Source organism: Colobus angolensis, unplaced genomic scaffold (genome assembly GCF_000951035.1).
Source record: "Colobus angolensis palliatus isolate OR3802 unplaced genomic scaffold, Cang.pa_1.0 Scaffold129, whole genome shotgun sequence".
NCBI lineage: Eukaryota > Metazoa > Chordata > Mammalia > Primates > Cercopithecidae > Colobus > Colobus angolensis.
In genome coordinates, this window is record NW_012114141.1 from 1,285,610 (window position 1) to 1,311,744 (window position 26,135).

At 36.6% G+C, this 26,135-nt stretch overlaps 1 protein-coding gene across 5 annotated transcripts in view; it reads right to left on the reverse strand.

Moving 5' to 3' along the window:
- ATP2C1 (ATPase, Ca++ transporting, type 2C, member 1) overlaps positions 1 to 26,135 on the reverse strand; it is a 158,947-nt gene that overhangs the window by 11,854 nt on the left and 120,958 nt on the right. For 2 of the 5 annotated variants that reach the window (XM_011933674.1, XM_011933673.1), the window contains 9 exons: positions 25,283 to 25,380; positions 12,504 to 12,554; positions 11,410 to 11,576; positions 9,383 to 9,451; positions 8,694 to 8,810; positions 7,737 to 7,884; positions 7,102 to 7,197; positions 5,797 to 5,938; positions 3,804 to 3,928 (listed from right to left, as the gene is read on the reverse strand). In XM_011933674.1, coding sequence (XP_011789064.1) covers positions 3,804 to 3,928; positions 5,797 to 5,938; positions 7,102 to 7,197; positions 7,737 to 7,884; positions 8,694 to 8,810; positions 9,383 to 9,451; positions 11,410 to 11,576; positions 12,504 to 12,554; positions 25,283 to 25,380 — 1,013 coding nt within the window. The remainder of the gene's footprint in view (positions 1 to 3,803; positions 3,929 to 5,796; positions 5,939 to 7,101; positions 7,198 to 7,736; positions 7,885 to 8,693; positions 8,811 to 9,382; positions 9,452 to 11,409; positions 11,577 to 12,503; positions 12,555 to 25,282; positions 25,381 to 26,135) is intronic. The other 3 variants (XM_011933672.1, XM_011933675.1, XM_011933676.1) reach the window with 2 other exon arrangements.

Below are 26,135 nucleotides of genomic sequence, written 5' to 3' on the forward strand. Positions count from 1 at the left end.
TTCAAATTCCATGCCTTTCTCTCCATCCTGACTGCCACAGCTCAATCATACCTTTACTCCTTAAGCTTCCTTGAGTTTCTAATTGGTCTCCCTATTTCAGTCTTCACAACTGATCCTCTGTGCTTCCATCAGCATGTTACGATACAAAAATCTAAACTCACATCAAACTCTTGAAATGCCATGGCATAGTAGCAGACAAATCAATTGTCTCTGCTTTCACCATTAGGCTTCTGCCTCTCTCTCCAACCCTTCACACTGTACCTCCTGTCTTAACAGTGTCAAACTCACTGTGGTTTTCAGAGATTCCTTCTAGCCCCTACCACCACCTCTGCAGTGGCTTTGCAGTTTGGCTGCAATGTCCTACTGCTTCTCAGCTGGAGTTTCCCAACTTAAAATTTGATTCAGCTGTCACTAGTTCTAGGCAATTTCCATGACAAATTTCTTTGAGGATCCCATGAAGTTATTTGTCTCCTTCAGCTACTGTAGCATTCTGGACAACATTTACCATCCTACTCGATATATTTCACATTGGTCTCCAGAACTGACTGAAAACTTCCTGAAGGCATGATACTACTTTTTTTTTTAAATCTAAACCCACAACAATGTTTATGGACAACTGTATCTACATTAATACCAGGGACTGGTTAACCATTATCCATTATTAACAATAACCAACTCTTGACAACCAAAACCCAAAATAATGTCATTAAATAAGAATTAATGGTTCAAGTGGTAACTGAGCTCAAGGAATCTTAACCATCAGAGTGATCTGTCTGTCCAATCACATACTAGTTAAGGATGAATATCCATACCACGTTTTAGTATGCAAATCAGCTGCTGTTTGGATTGCAGGAGCTCAGTCTTAAAAAGTGCTTCAAAGATTTTTAAATGCCAACGTCAAGGAAATATCTAGTGAAATGTGCACTGGACTCATTTTAATCTATGTGTATTTTTAAAGTAAATGGGCAAAGATCCCTATTAACTTTCTTGAAATAGCTTATTAGCAGTAATATCCCCTGCTATCTGTGTTCATGGGCTCCTATAGGGCAGGGATGCCATCATCGTTCTACTTCTAGCACACTCCACGTACTAAATACATGTAATGAAAAGATAACCAGTTCATCATCTGACTTCATGGATGAGTCATATGCGGAAGTGAATTGCCAAGTGACAGAGGCAGAAAGCAAGGTAAAGTTAATTAGGTTTCCTAAATATTAGTTTATTGTTTGCCTCCAACTCATTTCAGTGAGAAACTATTTTTAAGTGTGACCAATACATAGTTTACTTATGTAGTGTATCAAGGAGACCAAAACTTAAGTGATCTCAAAAAGACTACCAATGTAAAATACATACCCTACATGGACATGACAGGTAAATAATGTGTCTTATTCTTGTGAGGGTGGTTACTGCTATATAAACAAAGCCTATATCCTGAGAGGGGAGGGTCTTTGGGTTGCATGGTTTCACTTTTGTTTCATCTCTGGGTTAGGCAATGTCCAGCATAAATGTGACATAACATGTTCAGCCTTGTTCTGTGTGGCCAGTTTTGATCACTTCAGAACTCTTTATCTCATCAGTGCATTATTTTAAGTTCTTTTCTTTTCTTCCCTGATGTTTAGCCATTATGGGGTCAAATAACTCCATAAAGTAGTCTAACAGGGAAAAACATCAAATAAGTTAGTATTGTTAGGGACTCTAGCAAGTCCTAGGATTAGGAAATGGGGTAAAAATTTAAAATTTAGATACCAGCACATTTAAATCATCCATGTCAACTTGGATTAATATATTATGGAAAATTGCAATCTGGATCTGTACTGTACATTCAACTTCTTTTTAAATCATAGATTCTGTGCACTATGCATTCTCCAGCATCCATATGGATAATTTTAATTTCTGTATCTTCAGCATCCATATGGATAATTTTAATGCTAATAGTCCCCACTGGGATGCCATTAACTTAAGAAATCATTTTTATTTTTATAGTACAAAGCAAATGAATGTGTAGGCACATTTATTTCAATCAAGTCATAATCTGAACCTAAAATGCAAAGCAAAAGATTAACGTGCATTTAATACGTTTTTCAAGTCTTTGTAACAGAGAAGAAAAATCATTACAAAATTAAGGTATGAGACATCAAGTCACTAATGATAGAGTTGATTAGACAATGGCTTCCATGTTCCATCTAATGACATGGAACAATGTACATTTGACAATTCAGCTTTAAAGGGTTAAGTAGAATAAACTTCAGGCAGCTCCTTACACTCAACTGCCTCAGTAACAAGACTCAAAGAATAGATATTTTCCCTATCAATGACAATAGTTCAGTGCTAACACTTGCAGTTTAATATTGGATAAAAGCTAAGGAATGGTTCATCCTGACAGATTATAAAAGACAAAACTTATTAGCTTCAAGAAGGATTAAACCTCTAAGAATTGGGACCCATTTCTGTTTATAGATAGAAATATTCAACAGAAAAACAAATTTCTAATTTTAAATTTCTGGCCCACATACTCAAAACAAATGACCTATACCTCATCAAGCTTCTATGAAAACTGATGGCATTACACACAAAATTCATCACTTCCCTAGCATGCCCAATGAAACAAAAAGAAGGTACAGAACACGTGATGAAAGTAGAAGAGACAGACTCAGGTTTGTGCTAAAATCTAGGCCAAAGAAGCTTCAGATGCACACAGAGCAAGGCCAGCAAAGAATCTTCCACACATACTCTGGTTCATAAACCATCTGCTTGGGTTTGGGGACTTTTTATTCTTTAGGTCCAGTAGCCTATACTTCCTAAGAAATATGATTAAAAACTACATAACAGCAAAAATAATAAAATAGAATTACTTAGCTGAGGTATTTGGATTTATATTTAGAGGATGACAAAATGATATTTGACAAAGTATATAGTCTCCTTTAACTCAAAAAGGAAGACATGTTAATATAATTTATTATAAACTTCAGCCCAATCAGTCTTAAATGTTTTTGACTCTATGACTAAGTGTTAATTGTGGACACTGTTATCCTAGAATACCACTTGATAGCCCTGCATTAATTCTGCTATACCAAAGACATATCTTTTTAAAATTAAATTAAATTAAATTAAATTAAATTAAATTAAATAAAGCAACCATTTACACTTACTAAGAAAAACAAAAATTTACTTCAAATTGTAGTATAGGCTTTTCAATCACAAAAAGAAAGAAAAGAACAGTGATCTGACAGTGGTCACATCCTGTGCAAAAAATTTGATACAAAAATGGTAGCACATGGTATCTGAGGTGCTTACATTACAGGAAAAAGGAAATACAGTAGCTGAAATATGGCACTCCTGGGAATCAACTTCTAAACCAAATAGAATGCCTTTGAAATGATTAAATTTATTTGTGTATTAGTAAGAAAGCCCCACCACCATAAATAGTACAATATTTAAAAATAAAAAAAAATATATCTATCTAAGATAGATAGTGTATTTATACTGTTAGACTTCTTTAAGTGCAGAAGGTGGTTTAGGTTTTGCCCTTTTTTTTTAAATTAAATAACTGACCATATGCTTTATAAAGTTTCACTCAATCACAAAAGCCAATTATATCAAGGAATATGATATCAAAGTTGCATAATTTCATGTGGGACTGCCAGCAGGTTAAAGTCTTAAGTCTTTAACATTAATGTTCATTTTTAGTCAATGAATAGTTAAAAAGTTCTCAAATCTTCATATCCTCTTGAACTTGCCCTTCTAAATGATCCTCAGACTGCAATTTCTAGTTTGCAAATAAAATAATGCAATATGCATCATACTTCAAGAAAAGATGATGATGTCGAACTAACATGCTTCTGGATCTTTTCCCTGCTCCTTTCAACCTTCTTTATAATTTCTGCCACTATGCACACTGATGAGGTGAGACCCAAAAGAAACAACAGATCTGCAAGAGAAAATAAGTTGGGTTTTACATTTCTTTGAAACTTACAGTTGCAAAGCTTAATAGCTTACATTTTTCTAGCATTTTACCACAATTTTTTTTTTTTTTTTTTTGAGGCGAGTCTCTGCTCTGTTGCCCAGGCTGGAATGCAGTGGTGTGATCTCGGCTAACTGCAACCTCTGCCTCCCAGGTTCAAGCCATTCTCCTGCCTCAGTCTCCCAAGTGGCTGAGATTACAGGCATGTGCCATCATACCCAGCTAATTTTTGTATTTTTAGTAGAGATGAGGTTTCACCATTTTGGACAGGCTCGTCTCGAACTCCTGACCTCAAGTGATCTGCCTGCCTCAGCCTCCCAAAGTGTTGGGATTACTGGCATGAGCCATGGCGCCTGGCCACCACAGCTTTCAAATACATCGTTTCACAACTATTCCATAACGCAGGCACAATCGCCCTCAGTTAAAAATAAGAAAAGAAAAAAGATATTGGCCGGGCGCGGTGGCTCAAGCCTGTAATCCCAGCACTTTGGGAGGCCGAGACGGGCGGATCACGAGGTCAGGAGATCGAGACCATCCTGACTAACACGGTGAAACCCCGTCTCTACTAAAAATACAAAAACTAGCCGGGCGAGGTGGCGGGTGCCTGTAGTCCCAGCTACTCCGGAGGCTGAGGCAGGAGAATGGCGTAAACCCGGGAGGCGGAGCTTGCAGTGAGCTGAGATCCGGCCACTGCACTCCAGTCCGGGCGACAGAGCGAGACTCTGCCTCAAAAAAAAAAAAGGAAAGAAAAAGAAAAAAGATATTAAATGACTTATCCAAAGTCATGTAACTAGGAAAGGCAGCTGCCAGAATTAGAACCTAAATCCTCTGACCACTTTCCCTGAAACCTTATGTGGCTAGCCTTTATCAGTAACACCAACAAAAGGAGTTTTTTTATTTCATAGATCACACAGCCCTTTAAAAAAGTACTGTATCAATAGTAGTAGACAATTTGAATGAAAATGCCTATCTGAAGATTAAAAATTTGACATTAATATGTTCTATTTCAAAGCATAGAAGACTTGTCTTTACAATAGTATCCACACTATCTCAATTCTTATTTACTGCTTGGAAAATTGCAGATGTTTCCTTAAAATGTCGTTTTTTTAAAAAAAGGGGAAGCAATGTGAATATGGAATTAAAATACTGAAATTCAACTAGTTCAATTTCAAGGTAATTTTAACTTGTAACAAAAAATACAGTGACACTGTATAACTATTTTCGTAAATACCCAAATTAAGAATTCAATAAAGGATAGCATTATTGTCAAATACATCATTCCTCACACTTACACAGGAAAACTGACTTTTAAATGCACTGTATTATACATATAATAAATGGAAACATAAGAATAATGTGTAATTTCCAAATAATCTTTATAAAACATTCTGCTATTTGGGTCAGACTGACATTTTGTGAAATTAGAATGTACAAACAAGAAAGAATAAGAAATAATTATTAGTTTAACTACTGAAAATTCTAACTTTAAAGAAGAGAGCAACTTGGTTTTCAGGGAGATTAAGTCTAGTTTTCTCTTCATACAAGATGGCATAGTACATAAAAAGTTATAAACTATACAGCAGGTTTTGATTTGCTATATTTGAGAATCACATAATATGATTTTTATAACAATTGATAACCTATAAAAAAGCAAAAACCAAAACCCTGGATTTAGGTGAGTAATTTCCGAGCTTTCCCAAATGAAAAAATAGATTCCTTTTTCAAATCAAGTGATTTACTTATTTTGCTATTTTAAAAGAATTTTAAAATTAAAACACATTAGAAAATATGATTTATCTAAAATATATAAATGATAAAGATAACGTTTTCTTTACCCAGTATGCTTAGGCTCTCAGTCTGAAAAACCTTTTGAAGTGGAGGAAAGTAAATAACTAGTAATTGTCCCATGATGGATCCAAGAACTGCATAGCAAAACATTTTATTACTGCAGAGTCCAATCTCAAACACAGACTTGGTCTGTTGGCAGAGCAGAGAGTTCAATTATTACTCCTTGGTCACAGAAATAACTTCTTTATTATATTCACTTCTAATTTTTAATAAGCAGTATCACTTTATCACTGACTTCTACAGTGTCAATTCTATGAAATCTCTTAAATTTTACTATTGTTTTGGAATAATTCAGATGGAATAAGAGTAAATATTAAAGTAGCTTTTATTATATTTATCAACAAAGGGCTTGCTTAAAAGAAAGTGACACTATGTAAATGAGAGCATTTTTAACATCCCAAACATCAAGAAACTTTATTTGTATTTTGCTAAATCATTTCTTAACATCCCAAACATCAAGAAACTTTATTTGTAGTTTGCTAAATCGTTTCTATCCATTCTCACTAAGGTAGATATCTAAAATCCTTTCTTGGAGAATGAACCTAATTATGTGTGTACTGAAAAAGTAAAACCACTTTTCTTAAAAAAATAATTACAGCTTATTTAAAAATTGGTCAATTAGTGAGAATTCACTGTACTTGGAAGTACTAGCATGGCAAATGGTAATATAGCTAAGGATTCATAAAGTGCTTTAAAGCTGAAATGAATAGTCACGCCTCAAATGAAACTAGTTTTTAAGGACAATATGCTCTAATAAAGTACCACAAAGCTCTAGCCCATTATTTTCTATCAAAACACTTAGACCAAGAAGCAGTAGTCACACCTTAAGATACAACAAGGAAAGAAAAGCAAAATTAAAATGTCCTAAGCTTTGACACAATGACAGGAGTGATGGGAAAAAAATAGGCACAAAACAGCTATTGTACTCCTAGCAATACTGTCTTCTAAGATGAGATTAATAAAATCTCAACAGAACCTATGAGGTTTGTTCTATGCTCAGATAATGTTAACCACGATCTATCTTATAGCTATAGCCAGCTAAACCCAGACGACAACACCTGTGAATTATTAATAGTTTTATGTTCTAGTCAGACATAAAGCTTACCTCCCGCAAATGCCCCATCCTCATTGTGACCAATGGCACATGTTTATAAGAAGGCTGTGTCTGGGGCTGCAATCGGTGGTTACAAAATTAAGCAAAGCTAAAAACCCATAATCTTTGCCTACTTATTAGAAAGCAGTCTACTCAAGTGAGTCAATCAAGTCAATCAACTAAGATCACCTAAACATACCTGGGATCTGGAACTTAGTGCATTGAACATGTCAAAAAACACAAAGCATGTGAAGGTCATTGTTGTGTCTCGAGGTGTAATCACATTGTCTCGTAGCTGTCAAGAGGTAATAACAAAATTACTTTTCAGTGGCTGAATTTAATGGATAAATAACATGCTTTTTAAAAAATACAAATATTTTCTTTCTATTAGGAAGAAATAGCTTTAGCCTAACATATGAAACATAAAAGCTACCCAAATTTCCTATAAATCACCTAGCGAATAGTTGTAATCTACATAATAAAAAGTAAAAAAAAACCTCATGAACTATATATTAGATATTAAAATACTGTTATTATTTAAAAAATAAAGTGGCTGTATGATTTTAAGACTCAGGTTTTCAAAATTCTCTCTAAAGTTTCATGTATTTTTATTGTATCTGATAAAGCTCTGCAGATTTATTCTAATACATGAATCAATAATTTTATTTATCCATAAAGATGGAAATCAAACTCTTTTAAAATGTTCTTATCATATTTTTCACTAAAAGAGCACCCTTAACTTCCCAGCCTTCTGGGTAACCCATCAAAATAACTAGGAATCCTGTTATATATATAGAATTCATGTTAATATAGCAGCTTGGCCAGTGAATATACCTCACGCCAGAAGACAAACAAAGTCCCACAAACAATGATTATTGATGAAACAAGTATTTTAAGTATCAAGTTTTTAGTCAAAATGCTGTCTTTCCAGTTGCGAGGAGGTTTACGAATGACATCTTTATCCACTGGTTCTACTCCAAGGCTTAAAAACAAACAGAAAAATAAATTACTTTCAAGTTTTAAGGTTTGGATTTGTTACTTTCACAACCTCACTAACCTCAATTATTCAGCAAATTAAATGCTTTTTTATGGAAACAAAATGTTGAATCATAAAGAAAACCTTGGCTATGATTATGCAAAAATAACACTGATTTTGTCACTTTTTCTCTCTTCTTTAACTTATTTGTTTGGCACAATTTGACAGGGGATAATCAACTTTCAAAAAACCACCCAATTCATTTATATGTAAGTTTACCTCAAATACAGTGTGAAATACATGACCTACCAACTGAATTTTGAAGTTATCTTTCATATAAAGAGGTTTTGACTGGGATGATTTGCTGGAGTGGCCAAATGACATCTATCACTCAACTACTCCATTAGTATTAAATTTTTTTAAAAAGTTATGACACTCAGGCCCTCTAATACTTTCCCAAAGTCTCTAAAACTAACAATAGCAGAACCTAGATAATAACTCTGAACCCAGAAATTTCTCCATTATATCCAATTTTTAGAAACAAAAGGCTTATTTACTTCCTGAGGACAGGGATAGCACCTATTCCTGATCTATTCTCAACGTTAGGCTAGGCATCTAACAGTGAAAAGGCTCAGACCTACACTGCATGCACACTCAAAAAGAATAAATAAAATATGCACATCACACAATTTACAATATAAATGTTAAAACATCTGCTGCAAAGTTTTCCAACACTGTCCATAAATCAAGTTTTAAAACTTAATTATCAGGGTAGCACACATTCCTTGTCTTTCTAGCAATATAAAAACTCGTACCTCTGGGCTGGGGGTCCATCCATAATAATATTGATCCACAAAATCTGCATGGCATTGAGAGGATTAGGAAAGTTCATTAATGTAGCCAATGAGATTAAAGTTAATGCTGCTATACTCCTGTTGAAAAAGAGAGTCATTTAAAAATATCAGCATAGTAAATCTGTTGATTCTATGATACCACTTAAAAATCTCGTTACTACTATGCTTTTAAAGGAAGACTGTTTCAAGTAAACTATTCTTCATTCATGTGGACATTTTAAAGCTAATAGTATTTTAACAAAGGATTTTCAAGATGTTTAGCCAACAGGAACAAATAAAGAATTTTTATATCTGCATGATAGTTTCAACAGTACTTTGGTAACTGTTTTTTGACTACACAATACCCCTTCGACTTTTGGAAAAAGATACCAAGAGGAAACAATGAGATGCGACTCATCCCTGATTTCATGAGCTATTAATCACAAAGATTTATATATTTTGATGATACAGACATCTAATTGTTACATTTACAACCTATTTATCATGCCACTTTAAATTTCTGAATACAATAAATTTTCTTTTTGGAAAACTGACATATGAACAATGCTCAGAAATATAAGGCAGATAAGTTTCTAGGCATTCTGCTTAGGTTCTACTTTTCATATAATTTATCCAGAAGACCCATGGTGACAAATTCCTTGCAAACTTACGTGCTCAGCTGGAATCTAACGAAATTTTTAATGTTATTATAAATCCCTTTACCCTCTTCAATTGCAGACCTGAAATTTAAAAAATAAAGATGAAGTGAGAAAATATTATCATATAAAAATGTATCTATACTAAAACAATGTGGAGCTAATTTTGAAAATAGATTTCCAGCCGGGCACTGTGGCTCACGCCTATAATCCCAGCACATTGGGAGGCCGAAGCTGGCAGATCACCTGAGGTCAGGAGTTCGGACCAGCCTGACCAACATGGCAAAACCCTGTCTCTAATAAAAATACAAAAATTAGCCAGGTGTGGTGGCACATGCCTGTAATCCCAGCTACTTGGGAGGCTGAGGCAGGAGAATCGCTTAAACTCAGGAGGCAGAGGTTGCAGTGAGCCGAGATCACACCACTGCACTCCAGCCCTGGCAACAAAATGAGACTCTGTCTCAAACAAACAAACAAACAAACAAATAAATAAATAAATAAAATTCCAACTAATACAACACATGTATCAATATGGAAACATTTATTTTAGCAAAGAATTAAAGTCAAGCCTAAGCCCTATCTGAACTAATTTGTCACAGTATTAAAATTCTTATTCTGAAGAAGATATTTCAACATTAAAATCATACATTGTCTCTCCCCACAAGAGAAAATACTTCACATTCATAATACATAAAATGATTTTGTTTTTGTTTTTGTTTTTGAGACAGGGTCTTGCTCTGCTTCCCAGGCTGGAGTGCAGTGGCACAATCTTGACTTACTGCACCTCGACCTTCCTGGCTCAAGCAATCCTCCCAACTCAGCCTCCAGAGTAGCTGAGACCACAGGCTCAAGTCACCACTCCCAGCTGTTTTTTTTTTTTTTTGTATCGTTTGGAGAGATGGGTTTTGACATGTTGCCTAGGCTGGTTTCGAACTCCTGGGCTCAAGTGATCCATCTATCTCAGCCTCCCAAAGTGCTGGCATTACAGGCATGAGATACCATGCCCAACCATGATTATCTTCTTCACCTTCCTCTAAGCTCATTTTTCTTAGTGGTACAAAATGCAGAGTAAAGGTTTAAACTAATGCATGTCAGGAATCAAATGGCAATGAGATATATAAGAATTATAGAATTTAAGCTACGTGTTGTTCCTACACATCAAGTAGATCACATGTTGCAGAGGAATTAAATAACATGGTTTACAAGGATTCAGATAAATTCTCTCATTCATTTAGCTGAATCCAAGAAAATCTAGGCTTTTTAATCAACTTCCCATTTCTTCTAAGAACTCTATATAATTCTAATAATGGAAAGAAAAAACTCATATCCTTGCAAAAGCTTGGCAAATACTGTGAGTCCTGAGCTCCCAAATGTTTCGCTGTAGGCCAAATCAGAGTAATAAAACAGCCTGGAACATATAATTAGAATGTATCACTAAACTCAGGTCATCCAACAGGTGGCTACCAAAAATAAATAAATAAATAAATGGGATTCACATGATCCCCAACTGAACACTGTAAAACTGACACCACCATGTATTACACTGGAGTCTTAACTGGAAACTGTGGCTTACACAAATAAAGCTATCTAAATTTAATAAATTATAACATTAAATGAGGGCAACATAAATAAATTACTGATATAAAAAAACAGGCATGGATGTAAACTTCATAATTTTCAATATTTATTATAAGGCCCAAAAAAGAGTCATACATATGCATAATTCTAACTACTTGAATTTAACATAAAGGCCATTACTATACCATCATATTAGTGCCCAGAAAAGGGTGACATGTGGCTGGCACTTGGCAAATATTTCTTAAATGAGGGTCCTGCCATTTACTATGCCTGTTCCAGCCACACAAATCATTTTCTTCAGAACTATACAACAGACCATAAAATAGGATAATTACCCTAGAAAAATGGTTTAGTTTACCTAATTTTTAAATACGAATTCTTTTCCAGTTGAATTCTCTAGGGGTGGGAGACAGGAAAGGATAGGGGAAGATTCTCTGATAGGCATTCACTGAAACAAAGCTTACATTATGGTTTGAAAATCATCATCCACTAGGATCATGTCTGCTGCCTCTTTGCAAACATCTGTACCAGTCTGGCCCATCGCAACTCCAATGTCTGCAGCCTTCAGAGCAACTGCATCATTTACTCCATCTCCTGTCATGGCTACAACTGAACCGTTCTTCTGCAGCGACTACCGTGGAGCAGAGGACAGGGGAGAGGAAGGAATTCTGATAAAAATGTTGCTTCTATACAAAGCAATAAACAAATTCTCCCTAATTATTTTTCACATAATTAAGATTAGAAATAATACAGACCACCCATTTTTCAATAAACTTCAACAAATGGAGATCTCAGTAAGATAAAGCTTAGAAAAAGTTGCTACTAATATTTCCATCTGTGAGAACTGTATCTCTAAATTCTGTTCTTCAAACTATACAATGTTACTCAACCAGGGGCAATTTTGTCTCCCAGGGGACATCTGACAATGTTTGGAGATGTTTCTGAGTATCATGATTTGGGGGATGTCACTGGCATCTAGTGGAAAGGGGCTAAGGATGCTGCTAAACATTCTATAACACACGGGGCAGCCCTTCACAACAAGGAATTATCTAGTCCAAAATGTCAATGGTGCCAACGTTGAGAAACTCTGAACTACACAATGGCTGGTTATCATGATTAATAACTTAAGACCATTAACTACTGGATACTATATCAGTTGCTTTATATACAATTGACTAATATAAATAATCATAGCCTTTTAAGTATTGTTCACACTATCACAACCCTATTTCCTTGCTGTATTTATTTAGTTTCTAACTAATTACTGCTATTCACACTGGGAAGAGGTGGCTATGGACCCCAGTTAGAACATTCTTTTATATTGTCTGTTTAAAGAAGGCTACATTTGCAGATACTTTGTTCAAGTTTTCTTCTACATCTCATGCCAACTAAATTCTCTATTAATGTTTCTATGTCAAGCTCTTACAAAAACAAACACTGTTTTGCTTCACAGTATTTCTGACCTTGATGCTCTACTCCCTGTAATGCAAACATAACAAAAGTAAAGTAGCAGCATTTTGTATACAGAAATAAAACAATCTGATTCTCAGACACTCACCTTAATAATTTTCATCTTGTGCCTTGGGCTAGCTCTGTAAAATACTGCAACCTGTTAAAATACAAGATACACTAAAAATTTTCAATATTAAGATTTCCACAGAATACCCCATGCATTCATAACTAATGATGAAAAACCCATCAATTTAAGCTGTATTTAATTTGCCACTGATATCAAGCTTAAGCAATATGCCATAGGTTTCTTAAGACATTCATTTGATATGGTCATTTCGATCTTTACCAAAGGTACCACAGGAAATACACAATCTAAACAAGTCATCCAATTTATACCATTATGTGTAAACTCTGGAGAGAAAACAGCCTTATTCCTGAAATGTTCCAGAGACAAAAAAAGGAAAAATTCTCTTGCGTCTGTTTCCTACAACACTCGCATACAACTAAAATAGCCTTTTCCCTTTGTTCTGTCTTCAGGAGCAATAAAGAACAGCTGCTTCTCAATGTCTGTAGAGCCATTTTTTAGTGTCAAGTGTCTGCTCATTCCCTTTTACTCAGGTTAACTCATTAGCCTCTCTTTCACTGTACCTCTAAATTGCTTATATGATTTTATCTCTCCAAAACACATATTTAATCCTTTTTCCTGACCCCATCTCCTGATCTCCTGAAATCCTTTCACTGTGTCCCGACAAATCTCCTGTATTTTTTACTCTTTTTCACTTTGCTCTAACCTAGTGTTTCCACAAAACACTGCCATCCCTGTAACCTCCTCAAATAGTACCACCGGAGGAGCGTAGAGGTGGAGCATGGTATCCTCTATTCTCCCTTCATAAAACCTCAGTTCTGAATGTCAGATGAGACTGTCACTCACTAACTGTAGATATTCACTGCTCCAGAGTTCACAACCCCTCATTTCACAATGATTTTTAACTTCTGCCTCACTGTCATGTCACTGTCTCCAACAATATTTACAAGTTATGGTGATTTCAATACACATAATACACCACTCTCTTTCCTACTCTCCTAGAGGATTAGTTCATATTACTTTTCTCTCCTCATACCTCCAATCTATTCCCTTTCTCTAGCCTCCTTCTCAGCCGACCACCTTGCTTCCTACTTTGGAGAAATCAGAATCAGAAGAGAATTTCCACAATTCCCTCAACTCAGTATCTGTATCCAGGAACTAAACTGCTCTAGTTTTACTACAATGAACTGAATATGCATCTACTGCAGGTCAAAGATTCTACCTTCCTTACCTATTAAGATCATTACTCCAGAAATTCTCCTCCCTCCTGTGCCAAAATGTTTTCCTCACTGCTACATCTTAACCATCAGTATACAAAAACATGTTGTCCCTTCCATATAAAAAAAGAAAGAAAACCACTTCTCTTCCCTTCCCATTTCAGCTGCCACCCTTTCCTTTCTTTTATTATTATTATTATTATATATATATATATTTTTTTGAGACAGAGTCTCACTCTGTCGCCCAGGCTGGAGTGCAGTGGCGCAATCTCAGCTCACTGCAAGCTCCGCCTCCCGAGTTCATGCCATCTCCTGCCTCAGCTTCCCAAGTAGCTGGGACCACAGGCGCCCGCCGCCACGCCCAGCTAATTTTTTGCACTTTTAGTAGAGACGGGGTTTCACCGTGTTAGCCAGGATGGTCTCGATCTCCTGACCTCGTGATCTGCTCGTCTCGGCCTCCGAAAGTGCTGGGATTACAGGCGTGAGTGAGCCACCGCGCCCGGCCTATCATTATTTTTTAATGGAAGAAGAAACATGTTTGTATACTGATGGTAAAGTGCAGCAGCAAGGAAAAAATTTTGATACAGCAACAGGGAGGATTTTTGGAGCAGAGTTCCTTAGAAAGTTGCCTATACTTGCTGTCTCCTATTCTCTCTGAAGCCATCCCATGATCATACTGTTATCACAACTGCACTGAAACACGATCATGACTTTCAAAGACCCTCACCACCACCACCACATTACTGATGCCTACAGTCATTTGTCATCTGACTTAACCTCTCCACCGTACCCTAACATAGATGATTAGTCCCTCCTGAAACACCATCTTTCCTTGGCTTCCACCACCACCAATACTGGTCTTCCTCCTACCTTTTTGGCTGTTCCTCTTGTACAGAATTCTCCTGATCTCTCTTGATGTATAGATGTTGAAGCACCACCGGGCTCAGTTCCTTTCTCTATAAGAGGTCTCAGAATTCCCTACGCCTCAGGTGAGCATACCCAGGCACATGGCTTTGGATTTTACTTACATGCATTTATTTGAATGCATTTTTATCTCAAGCCCAGACATTTCTTCTGAAATCCAGATCAGCAAAACTAATTCCCATCCCTACTCCACATCTCCTCAATGTCTCAATCTTGCTCCTTCCTATCCTCTGTTAATGAAAAGTATATATGTGCAGTTGCTGGGGCTCCAAATTTGGGTAGCCATCCTTAATTCCTCCATTTTTCTTATGTGCCAACAAGCAGTTTAACAGCGAATCTTGTTGACTTCACTCACAAATATATCCAGAATTCAACCACCTTACTCCAAAACCATTGCCAACACTCTGGGCCAATACCTCCAAAATGACTTTCTTATTTCTGCCCTAGTTTCCCCCAATTTGCAACACAGTAGCCAAAGTGGCACTGTTAATACAGAAGTGAGATCACGTGTCTTCTCAAAACCCTCAAATGATTTCACATCTCTCTCAGAACAAATGCCGAAGTCCTTTATCATCTACCAGGTCCCTCATGAAGTACACATCTCACTGCACTCCTATCATTAGTCTTTTCCTGACTGAACTACATTGGCCTCCTAACTGTTCCTCACACATGCCAGGCACACTCACTTCCAGCCTCTGCCCTTGTCTGGAATGCTCTTTCTTCAGATATAACATGGGTCCCCCTTCTGTCAAATAGTACCTTCTCAGTGAGGCCCTCCCTAGTCATACTATCTAAAAATTTCAATCTCCCTCTCTAATCATTCAAATTTTGCCCTTTTTTTGGGGGGGGGAGGGTACTCTTAAGCACTTATTTAACATAATATATATCCATTTATCTTCTAAGACTCAAGAAGTCAGAGATTTTTGTCCTATACCAACAGTGCTTTATAAAGACAAATAAAATGAATGAACAACTGAATATATCCCAGTACTACCATAAAGACTGTTCCCTGGTTCTCTCCTTTTAATAAAGGTCTAAATAAAAAACGGTATTATTTTCTTAAACAAAAGACTCAGCTGGACTGTAATATCACATTACTGATTATCCCTAGGCAATCCAAATATCATGAATCACATAATTTTTATTTGGGAAATATCCTTTCTTTCAAAAAAGTTCAAAAATCCATTCAGAAACTCTTCACTGTGTCTTTAAAAAAGACTCAGTTACATATATATCCAAAACATACTGGTAACCTTCTAAGTGAAAACTCTAATTACTGCAGAAATTAATCATGTAGCACACAGCGCTGAAATATAACAAGTGTTTGGCAAAAGCTGCAAAATAAATGTTAGCGAATGAAAGGTCTTGACTGTGAGTTGTCCACGTACTTGGTGTGTTGAACAAAGAATTGAACAAAACACACAAAGGAACAAAAGAATGAAGCAACGAAAGCACAAACTTATTGAAGCAAAAGTACACTCCACAGAGCAGAAATGGGCTCGAGGAAGTGGCTCATGAGTCCCAACTACAACGTTCTTCAGGGATTTTTGGGTTTTTTTTTTTTTTTTTTTTTTGAGATGGAGTTTCGCTTTTGTTGCCCAGGCTGGAGTGCAATGGCGCGATCTTGGCTCATCACAACCTCCTCCTCCCGGGTTCAAGCGATTCTCCTGCCTCAGCCTCCCAAGTAGCTGGGATTACAGGCACGAGCCGTACCATGCCCGGCTAATTTTGTATTTTTTAGTAGAGACGGGTTTTCTCCATGTTGGTCAGGCTGGTCCCAAACTCCCAACCTCAGGTGATCTGCCCGCCTTGGCCTCCCACAGTGCATTACAGGCGTGAGCCACCGTGCCCAACCATTTTTTTTTTTTTTTTTGAGACGTAGTCTTGCTCTGTCACCCAGGCTGGAGTGCAGTAGTGTGATCTCAGCTCACTGCAACCTCGGCCTCCTGAGTTCAAGCAATTCTCTGCCTCAGCCTCCTGAATAGCTGGGATTACAGGTGCCCACCACCATACCCAGCTAATTTTTGTAGTTTTAGTAGAGACAGGGTTTTATCATCTTGGCCAGGCTGGCCTTGAACTCCTGACCTCATGATCCACCGACCTTGGCCTCCCAAAATGCTGCAATTACAGGTGTGAGCCACCGTGCCCAGCCTAGGGTTTTTACTAAGTTAAAAGAATTTGGTAACACTCCTAGGTGCCCTTTAGAGGCCTCCAATTGGTTACACCCTATGAAGGATTAGCCTGTGACCAATCAGAGACTGAAGTGGAGACTTGGTTCTGGCTTGTTATCACGGGAGTAAAGATGTGGCCTACATGCCTAGAACTGGCTGCACCTGCTGTCCTTTTACTTATCTTGCCTAGAACTGGCTGCACCTACTGTTCTTTTACTTATACGTTCACCCTTGAATACCCTAATTCTCTATTCTCCTGCCTCATTTCTCCCTGAGAGACATGATCCCCAGAAATCTTTATGGGAGGCAGAGGCACTGAGGATCAATTTTCTGTAGCTGCTTCTTGCTGGTCATGGGTGTCATCCCTGCCTATTGGGGATCATGGCTGTCCCGAGGTTAGGTGGATATCCGTGGGTTGCAGTGAGCCTTGTACTTGGTGGTAAAAGGTGCAGCTGGCTTCATCCAGTTGTGACAGTTGGGTACTTTGGCCTGATTTTAGATTTGGGCGAAGAGATAAAAATCATCAAAGAGAGTAGAACAAGGCCACATATTTTCAGAAGCAATCTACAAGGAGTATTTTTCTCTTCTTATGAGTCCTCCTTTTCAGTGTCACATTTGTGGTCAGCACTCACAGTTCTTTTGATGGAGATTAATAGACAAGATGTACTAGGGAAAGGAAGTTAGAAAAAAAAAAAAGGAAGGAAAATATTAAAGGAGAGGTTAATGGAAAAGATCTGTCTTGCATTAGAATAACCTACCGAAGATCCTCAAATCTTCTAGGGCAGATTCAAGAAAACTAATGCACTGAAGAAAAAACAAGTGATTGAAATAAAGATTTACAACCTATTAAAAATTAGACAATATATGAATTGGAATAATAATATGGGGACTTGGTGAATACATTTAGCAGAAATATAAATGGAAGTAATGCTGTAAAAATCAGACAAAGAAGAATGAAAGAGGATGACCACTTCTATCAATGAATCAATGGAAAATGTAGAACCCACTAGAAAAAGTCACAAATGGAAAACACTGAGAATTCCCAGATGACTTAATAAACAAGCAAAACTGAGTGTCAGTACTACTTTTTAATTGGCTCTAGGTCAAAGTACATAGCAACACTCCATATTCCAAAAGGAGAATGAAATGTGTTCTAAAGAATTATGAAAAAGGATGGCTGAAAAATATTTTAATGAGGGGCAGAATTAATATGATTCTAGTACATGGGGGAAAACCTCAACAAGCTAGTGATTTAGAACAAAAGGTCTGTTTTATTTGTAACAATAATAAGAGTTATTCAAACTGATGTGAAGCAGAAGTAGCAAACTGTCTGAGTGCAGTGGCTTATGCCTGTAATCCCAACACTTTGAGAGGCCAAGGTAGGAGGATCACTTGGGCCCAGGAGTTTGAGACCAACCTGGGCAACACAACAAGACCCCATCTCTACAAAAAAATAACAAAATTACCTAGGCATGGTGGCACATGCCAGTAGTCCCAGCTACTCCGGAGACTGAGTCATGAGGGATCACCTGAACCGGGGAGATCACCTGAACCCAGGAGTTTGAGGTTGCAGTGAGCTATGGTCACACCACTACACTCTAGCCTGGTCAACAAAGCGAGAGACTCTGTCTCAAAAACCAAACAAAGGAAAGCAGAAGATGAGGCTAGGTGCAGTGGCTAATGCCTATAATCCCAGCACTTTGGGAGGCTGAGGTGGGAGCATCACTTGAGCCCAGGAATTCAAGACCAGCCTGGGCAACACATGGTGAGACTCCATTTCTACAAATCCTTTCTTTCAAAAAAGTTTAAAAATCCATTCAGAAATTAATTTTTTCTTTTTTTTTTTTCAAATTATCCAAGCATAGTGGCAAGCACCTATAGTTCCAGCTACTTGGGAGGCAAAGGCGGAAGACAGTTTGAGCCCAGGAATTCAAGGCAGCAGTGACCTATGATCATGCCACAGCACTCCAGTCTGGGCAACAAAGCAAGACACCATCTCTAAAAAAAATAAAATAAAATAAAATAATTAAAAAGCTGAAAACCAAATAAACATATTGGCTGTAAGAGGGTTACATGAACACAAAATGAAGTGGGGAAAAAAGACAAAATGAGGGTGGGGCAGTCCTGCTAACCAATGAGACAAAAAATTCACTAATAATATTTAGAGTCAAGACTTAGGTATTCAAAACATACAAACTACCTGGGAGGGAGGGCTGGTATTTATAGAATTCCACTTTAAAGTAGGATGAATTTAAGCAATTCAATGAGCTTCTGACAGGGCTTAGGTCTTTCTTTGTTTTAGTCTCCTTGGAATAGCATCAGGATATCTGCTATAATTAATGCACACCCACTCTACTTGGGAAATTCCGACAATGTGATTTGTCCAGGCTGATGATGTAATTTGTAATTAGTTTCTTTCTTCTCTAAATACCTTTAGGTTGGTTACAGAGTTCACCATAATTTTCATAAAATTCAGCCAGAGGACAAACTGAAGAAAGCAAATAAAATGAAAGTTTCACCACCTTTAGCATCTCTGAGAAGTTAAGCAAAAGTCTAACGGTAAAATGTTTAAGTAACTGCAGATTTCACATACATTTACTAATACCCTATCCCAATACTACTAAAAAAGTCCAATATGGGATTTATTCAGAAATAAACATCAGGAAGAGATTACCAGGATAGGATGTGCACACACACACAAAGCCCTATTCAAATATATAAACACCTTCCCCACCCTAAAAACAAAGCAAACATCCACACTACTGCCCCAATTCTCTGGGTGGCAGTGATCCCAACAGTGATCTATGATCTCAACATATTGAGATCATAATCTTGAAAGATACAATACCAAATGCCATAATACCAAATGCTGAAATCCCTAAAGATCAAAATCCCTCAAGTCTAAACTCCTCGGCCAGGCTCGGTGGCTCATGCCTGTAATCCCAGCACTTTGGGAAGATGAGACAGGCAGATCACGAGGTCAAGAGATCGAGACCATCCTGGCTAACATGGTGAAACACGATCTCTACTAAAAATACAAAAAATTAGCCGGGCGTGGTAGCGGGCGCCTGTAGTCCCAGCTACTCGGGAGGCTGAGGCAGGAGAATGGCGTGAACCCGGGAGGCGCAGCTTGCAGTGAGCCGAGATCGCGCCACTGCACTCCAGCCTGGGCGACAAAGCGAGACTCCGTCACAAAAACAACAACAAAGTCTAAACTCCTTAAAATCACAATCACAGGATAGGAAAATTTAATAGAGAACGTTCAAGTTAGTGTACATCGAATCATAGAATTTCAAAAAGAGCAGTGCCACGTAGAAAATGAATATGAACATACTCTGATAGCCATGTTCTTAAAGAAAAAAAAGCAACTATTCATCATGCTGCAAGACTTCAAAATATAGTTAATGATCGTGAAGGTCAGCCAGCTTTTATGGACTATCTCCATGCAACTGTCCATCATCTATCTCTGTAATATAATTTTCCATGTCATAGTTTCTTTTTAGGTTTTTTTGTTCTTTTTTTTTTTTCTTCGGGGGGGAGGTAGGCAGACAGAGTCTTGCTCTGTCGCCCAGGCTGGAGTACACTGGTGCGATCTCAGCTCACCACAACCTCTGCCTCCCAGGTTCAAGCGATTCTCCTGCGTCAGTCTCCTGAGTAGCTGGGATTATAGACGCCCACCACCACGCCCAGCTAATTTTTGTATTTTAGTAGAGATGGGGTTTCGCCATGTTAGCCAGGCTGGTCTCGAACTCCTAACCTCAGGCGATCCATCTGCCTCAGCCTCCCAAAGTGCTGGGATTACAGGTGTGAGCCACCATCCCCCGCCATTGTTTTTCTTTTTTTAGGTTCATTTTCCACTGTTTTAAATTGTCAGCATTATTTTTTACAATTTGCTATGCTGTGTATTTCACCTCTGCATCATTTCCAACACTGGAAGCATAAGTTGTAGAGACTTAAAGGGTTCTAATTTGTTTTATGCATGTTTTACAAATTTGACTTCACAAAAGTGGATGATCACAATGTTGACTTTGTATGTAAGCATTGTACATGTATGTAAAAATGTTGAAACTTCCTCAATAAATGAACAGATGTCCTTTTCATACATCTGCATTTGTGAAAGATAAAAATGACCCACAGTTATAAAGTGGGGTGCACACAATTAGCAACCATAGTGATAGGTACTTGCGCATTTCCCTTATGACCTATTTCTTTATAAATACAGTTCATATGCTCATAACAGCCCTATGTTATATCTGTCTGTCATATACTATGCCTGAGTGTTTATGCTTGCAAATGCTTGTAAAACTGTGTAGGTTATTTATTACTGCTTATTTTATACAAAGTGACCAATGAAGCATTTTCATGTTTTTATGTTTCTCAAATAAATTCCTTCTTAAAAATGTAAATTATTTTATTTTAAAATTATTTTTTCCAGAATTAGATTTTTAGGATTTTGATCTTTGGGGGCTGTGGTTTTTCAGGATTTTAAGACTTTAAGGATTTCAATCTTTCAGGATTTCAACATTCGAGATTACATCTTTCAGGACTATGATTGCCTCTCTCTGAAAACAGCATTCGTGAATGATTAGAAGTTGAGAAAGAAAAAATATGGATAAGCAAAATAGTGTATTTCTATTAGTAACAACATCCAAAATCTAACCACGTGCTAGAGGATGAGGGAAGTGGGACTGGAGGTCTAGGGACTTAATGCTATTATATGAAGCGTGGTTTATGTAAATATAAACAGAAACCTTTCCAGAGAACAATTCAGCAACATATGTTAAGGGCCTTACAAATGTGTTGAACTCTAGTCCAATCATTTCACATGTAGGAATTTAGTGTATAAAAATAATCAGAGATGTATATGGATAAGGGCAGTGGTAAAAAATAGTAACAATAATAATAATAATCAGAGATGGGTACATCTTAGGTTCAATAATATTCAAAGAAACAGCAAACAACAGATGAACTCTGGAGCATACAGACCTGGATTCCACTTCCAATGCCAACACCACTACTTACTAGCTCTGAGACATCAGTCAAGTCTCCCAAGTACTCTGGGCCTCAATTTCCTCATCCACAAAAATGGAACTGCCTGTTTCTTAAAAAACTAAGTATACTCTTACCATATGATCTGATTCAGCAATTGTGCTCCTTAGTATTTGCCCAAATGAGTTGAAAACTTATGTCTACACAAAAACCTGTATATGAATGTTTAGAGCAACTTTATGTATAATTGCCAAACCTGGAAGCAATTAAGATGCCCTTCAAAAGGTGAAGTGATAAACTGTAGCACTTTCATACAATGGAATATTATTTAGTGCTCACAAGAAATGAGCTACTAAGCCAGGAAAAGACATGGTGGAACCTTACATGCATATTGCTTAGTGAAAAAAAGCCAGTCTGAGAAGGCTACGTACGTTATTATTCCAACCATACACATTCTGGAAAAGGCAAAACTATAGAGACAGTAAAAAGATCAGTGGTTGTCAAGGATTTGAGGGGAGTGGGGAGGGACGAAAATGTCAAACACAGGGATTTTCAGGGCAATGAAACTACTCTGTATGAAATTGTAATGGTGGAGCAAGACTCCGTCTCAAAAAAAAAAAAAAAAAAGAAATTGTAATGGTGGATATATGTCACTATGCATTTGTCAAAACCCCTAGAAAGGTACAACACAAAAAGTAAACCTTAATGTAAACCATGAAATAAAATACAAATGTATCAACATTAGCTCATTAATTGCAATAAACAGACTACAGTCATGCAGTCTATTAATATGAAGGGGAACTGTCTAGGAGTAGAGGGTAGAGATGGGGTAGGAATGCAGAACTCTGTGTTATCTGCTCAATTATTCTATAAATCTAACACTGCTAAGAAATAAGGCTTATTAATTATTAGAATTTTTAAAGTGGTGCTGCCTATCTTTTATAAGGTAGCTATAAGAAGTAAATTAGATAATGTAGGTAATACATGCATTGGCAGATAGTAAATGGTTGCTATTGTCATTATCCTTAAAGGAACATTTACAGTAGTAAAAAGAATAGAAGCTCAAATTTCAACAGGAAAATGGTTATGTAACTATATATATATATATATATATGCTGTGCATTTATACACACATACACATGATATACTCAAAATACTGTACAGCAATTAAAATCATGTTTTCTAATAATAACTGACTTCAGAAATGCCAAAGTTATGTAAAATGAATGTTCAGAATTATAACAGTATAAAGTAGCAACCAGGTTTTGTTAAACATATTTTTTTTAAGTCATAATAGGTTAACTTATTATGGATACTCTGTGGATGCATAACCTAAGTGTGGGTTAGATTACAGACAACTTCTATTGTAGCTCTTACTTTTCTGTACCATTTGATTTTTCTATGTTGAACATATAATACTAATGAATAAATTTTCTAATCAAAAAAGTATAGACATACCTTACCTTAAGATGCAGAAATAATTTAAGAAAATTCCATATTCCAAATATATAACTTGAAGTTGTAAGTGTAAAATAAATGAAGGAAGAGGTAGCACATTTTATTAGTAATAATGGATGGCTACAAAATAGCTAATAAAATAAATTCCAGATAAGTGCTTATTTTGAAGGACATACAAATAGATGTGTATATATAAGTTAACCAACAATAAAACCAAGAAATCTGAACTGTCAGCAACTGGGAAGACTGCTGCCCACCTCTTATGGGGCACTTCCTACGGGACCTGTGTACCCACAAACCAGGCTTTGATAGGCCCCTTACAAGGCAACCCAAGATAATAAAGTAAGTTAATCTCGTATCAGGGAACCTGGCTCTAAAGAAGTTACTCTGCTGTGGGGCAGAAGATTCCTCTCTTCCTACAAATAATTTGTTAGAAAAGCATTATAATCAAAAGTAAAAAAGTATTTCAATGGAAAAAGGAGAGTTCAACAAATGTTGCTGGAATAATTGAACACCTATATGCAAAGAAAATAAACCTTAACCCATTACAACATACGCAAAAAACACACTCAAAATGGATCACAGACCTAAGTATAAAACCCAAAACTATAAAACTTCTATAAGAAAACACAAAGAAAATCTTTCTGAACCTGGGTTAGGCAGGGAATTCTGAGATATCAAAAGCATAGTCCATAAAAGAATAAATTGAAAAACCAGACCTAATCAAAATTAAAAACTTCCCCTCTTGGAAAAGACACACTACCAACTGGAAAGAAACATTTTCAAATAAATATCTAATAAAGGACTTGTATCCACATTATATAAAGAATGCTCAAAATTCAATAATTAGAAAACATAATTTTTTAAAAATAGGCAGGGCAGACATTTCACTAAAGAAGATATATGGATGGCAAATAAGCATATGAAAAGATATCCAATATCGCTAGTTGTGAGGGAAATGCACACTAAAATCATCGTAAGATACCATTGTACACTTATTAGAACGGGGGATGAGGGCAATGACAATCCCTTGTGCTAGGGAGGATGCAGGACTATTAGAAGTTCCAGGCACTGCTGGTGGGGGTGCAAAATAATAAAGCCATCTTGTAAAACAATTTGGCAGTTTCTTATGAAATTAAATATACATTAAGTGTATGACCCAGCAATCACTTGCAGGTATTTACCTAAGAGATATGAAAATTTATTTTCATGCAAAAGCCTGTACACATATGTTGACAGCAGCTTTATTCATAATCATCAAAAAGTGGAAACAATCTAAATGTCCCTAAACTGGTGAATAGGTAAGGTACACCCATAATAGAATTATTACTTTAAAAAACAGCAACAAACTACTAATACACACCACCGACATGGATAAATGTCAAATGCATTATGCTAAGTGAAAGAAGCAGATTCAAAAGCTTCATTCATACGGTATGATTCAATTTTTAGTGCATTCTAGAAAAGGTAAAGTGACAGACAAAAAACGAATTAGTGGCTGCCAAGTCGTGGAAGTAGGGGGAGAGAAGGTAACCACAAAAAGGCGTAAGATAATCTGAGGGGATGATGGAACTGTTCTATATCTTGACTGTGGTGGTGATTACAAGACTGCATGCATCTGTCAATGCTCAGAACTATACACTAAAATAGGTGCATTTTACTATATGTAAATTGTACCTAAAAAAAAATTACATACTCATGCTAAAATTAAAATTGAACAAAAGAGTAAGAAGTATAAAGCAATGATCTCCCTCTATCCTCTAATTCATAAATACAAGCACTTTTAATTTCCACAGTACTTTTCTCAGAGGAAATCTGGTTCTTGATAAAATTAACAATTTTTCGCTGATATTCATAAACATCATATCATAAATAATCCATAAGACTACTTCAATGATAAGACTGCATTTCAGGATTTGAACCAACAAATATGGTGGTTACTTAAATCCCTGATGTTCAAAATTAAACAGTTTCATTAAGATAGTAGTAGAAATGGTTAGAATAAGGCCTTTCAGTCTAAAAGGCTTTAGTTTAGGCCTACCTTTGGTACTATCTGTGAAAGCTGCTGGACATCCATTGCATCTATTTCTTCTCCTGAGACTGACTGGGAAGTTTTGGAATACAATCCCAGACGACTGGCTAAAGTGAATGAGAGAGAAAATGTAACAAACCAAATTGTTTTCGCTTGACGGGCTAAGTCAACATAATGCTCAGTTAGTATGATTTGCTATGTATTCTCTTTTTTTACCTACTAGTAATACAAACCTATCTGAATCAATATTAAGTCTGGGGTTTTATGTTTGACTTTTATTTTTGTTTAAATTTAAGAATAAAGAATTTTCAAGGTTGGCTACGGTGGCTCAGGCTTGTAACCTCAGCACTTTGGGGCTAGAGGATCGCTTGAGCCCAGGAGTTCAAGACTAGCCTGGGCAATATAGCAAGACTCTGTCTCTACAGGAAAAAAGAAAAAAAAAAAGAATTTTGACTGTTTAAGCCAGCATACCTAACAATTGAAACTAGGCCAATCAGGTTCTGCTCAGCAGCTGAAATGCAATGAAGATCAGAGTGCATTTTAAGTACAGTGTCCAAAGCCAGACAAAATGGTGGTGGATCTGCGGTAATCATGTAGTTATACATAAATGAAAATAAACATTGAAAAGTTATTCTTCCAATAATATCATGTTCCTAGTGACCTATTCTTAGACAATATATAGTTCAAAACTCCTGGACTAGCCCCTCTCCAAATAAGAATTAATGGAGTTTAGCCAACTGTTAAATTTATCAGTATGAATTACAGTTTAGAGGCTCTGGGAAATTCACTTTCATTCTCTTTTTCACCCTTATTATACTTCTTAAGGTAATCTTAAATAGCATTCAAATATAGGTATACATGA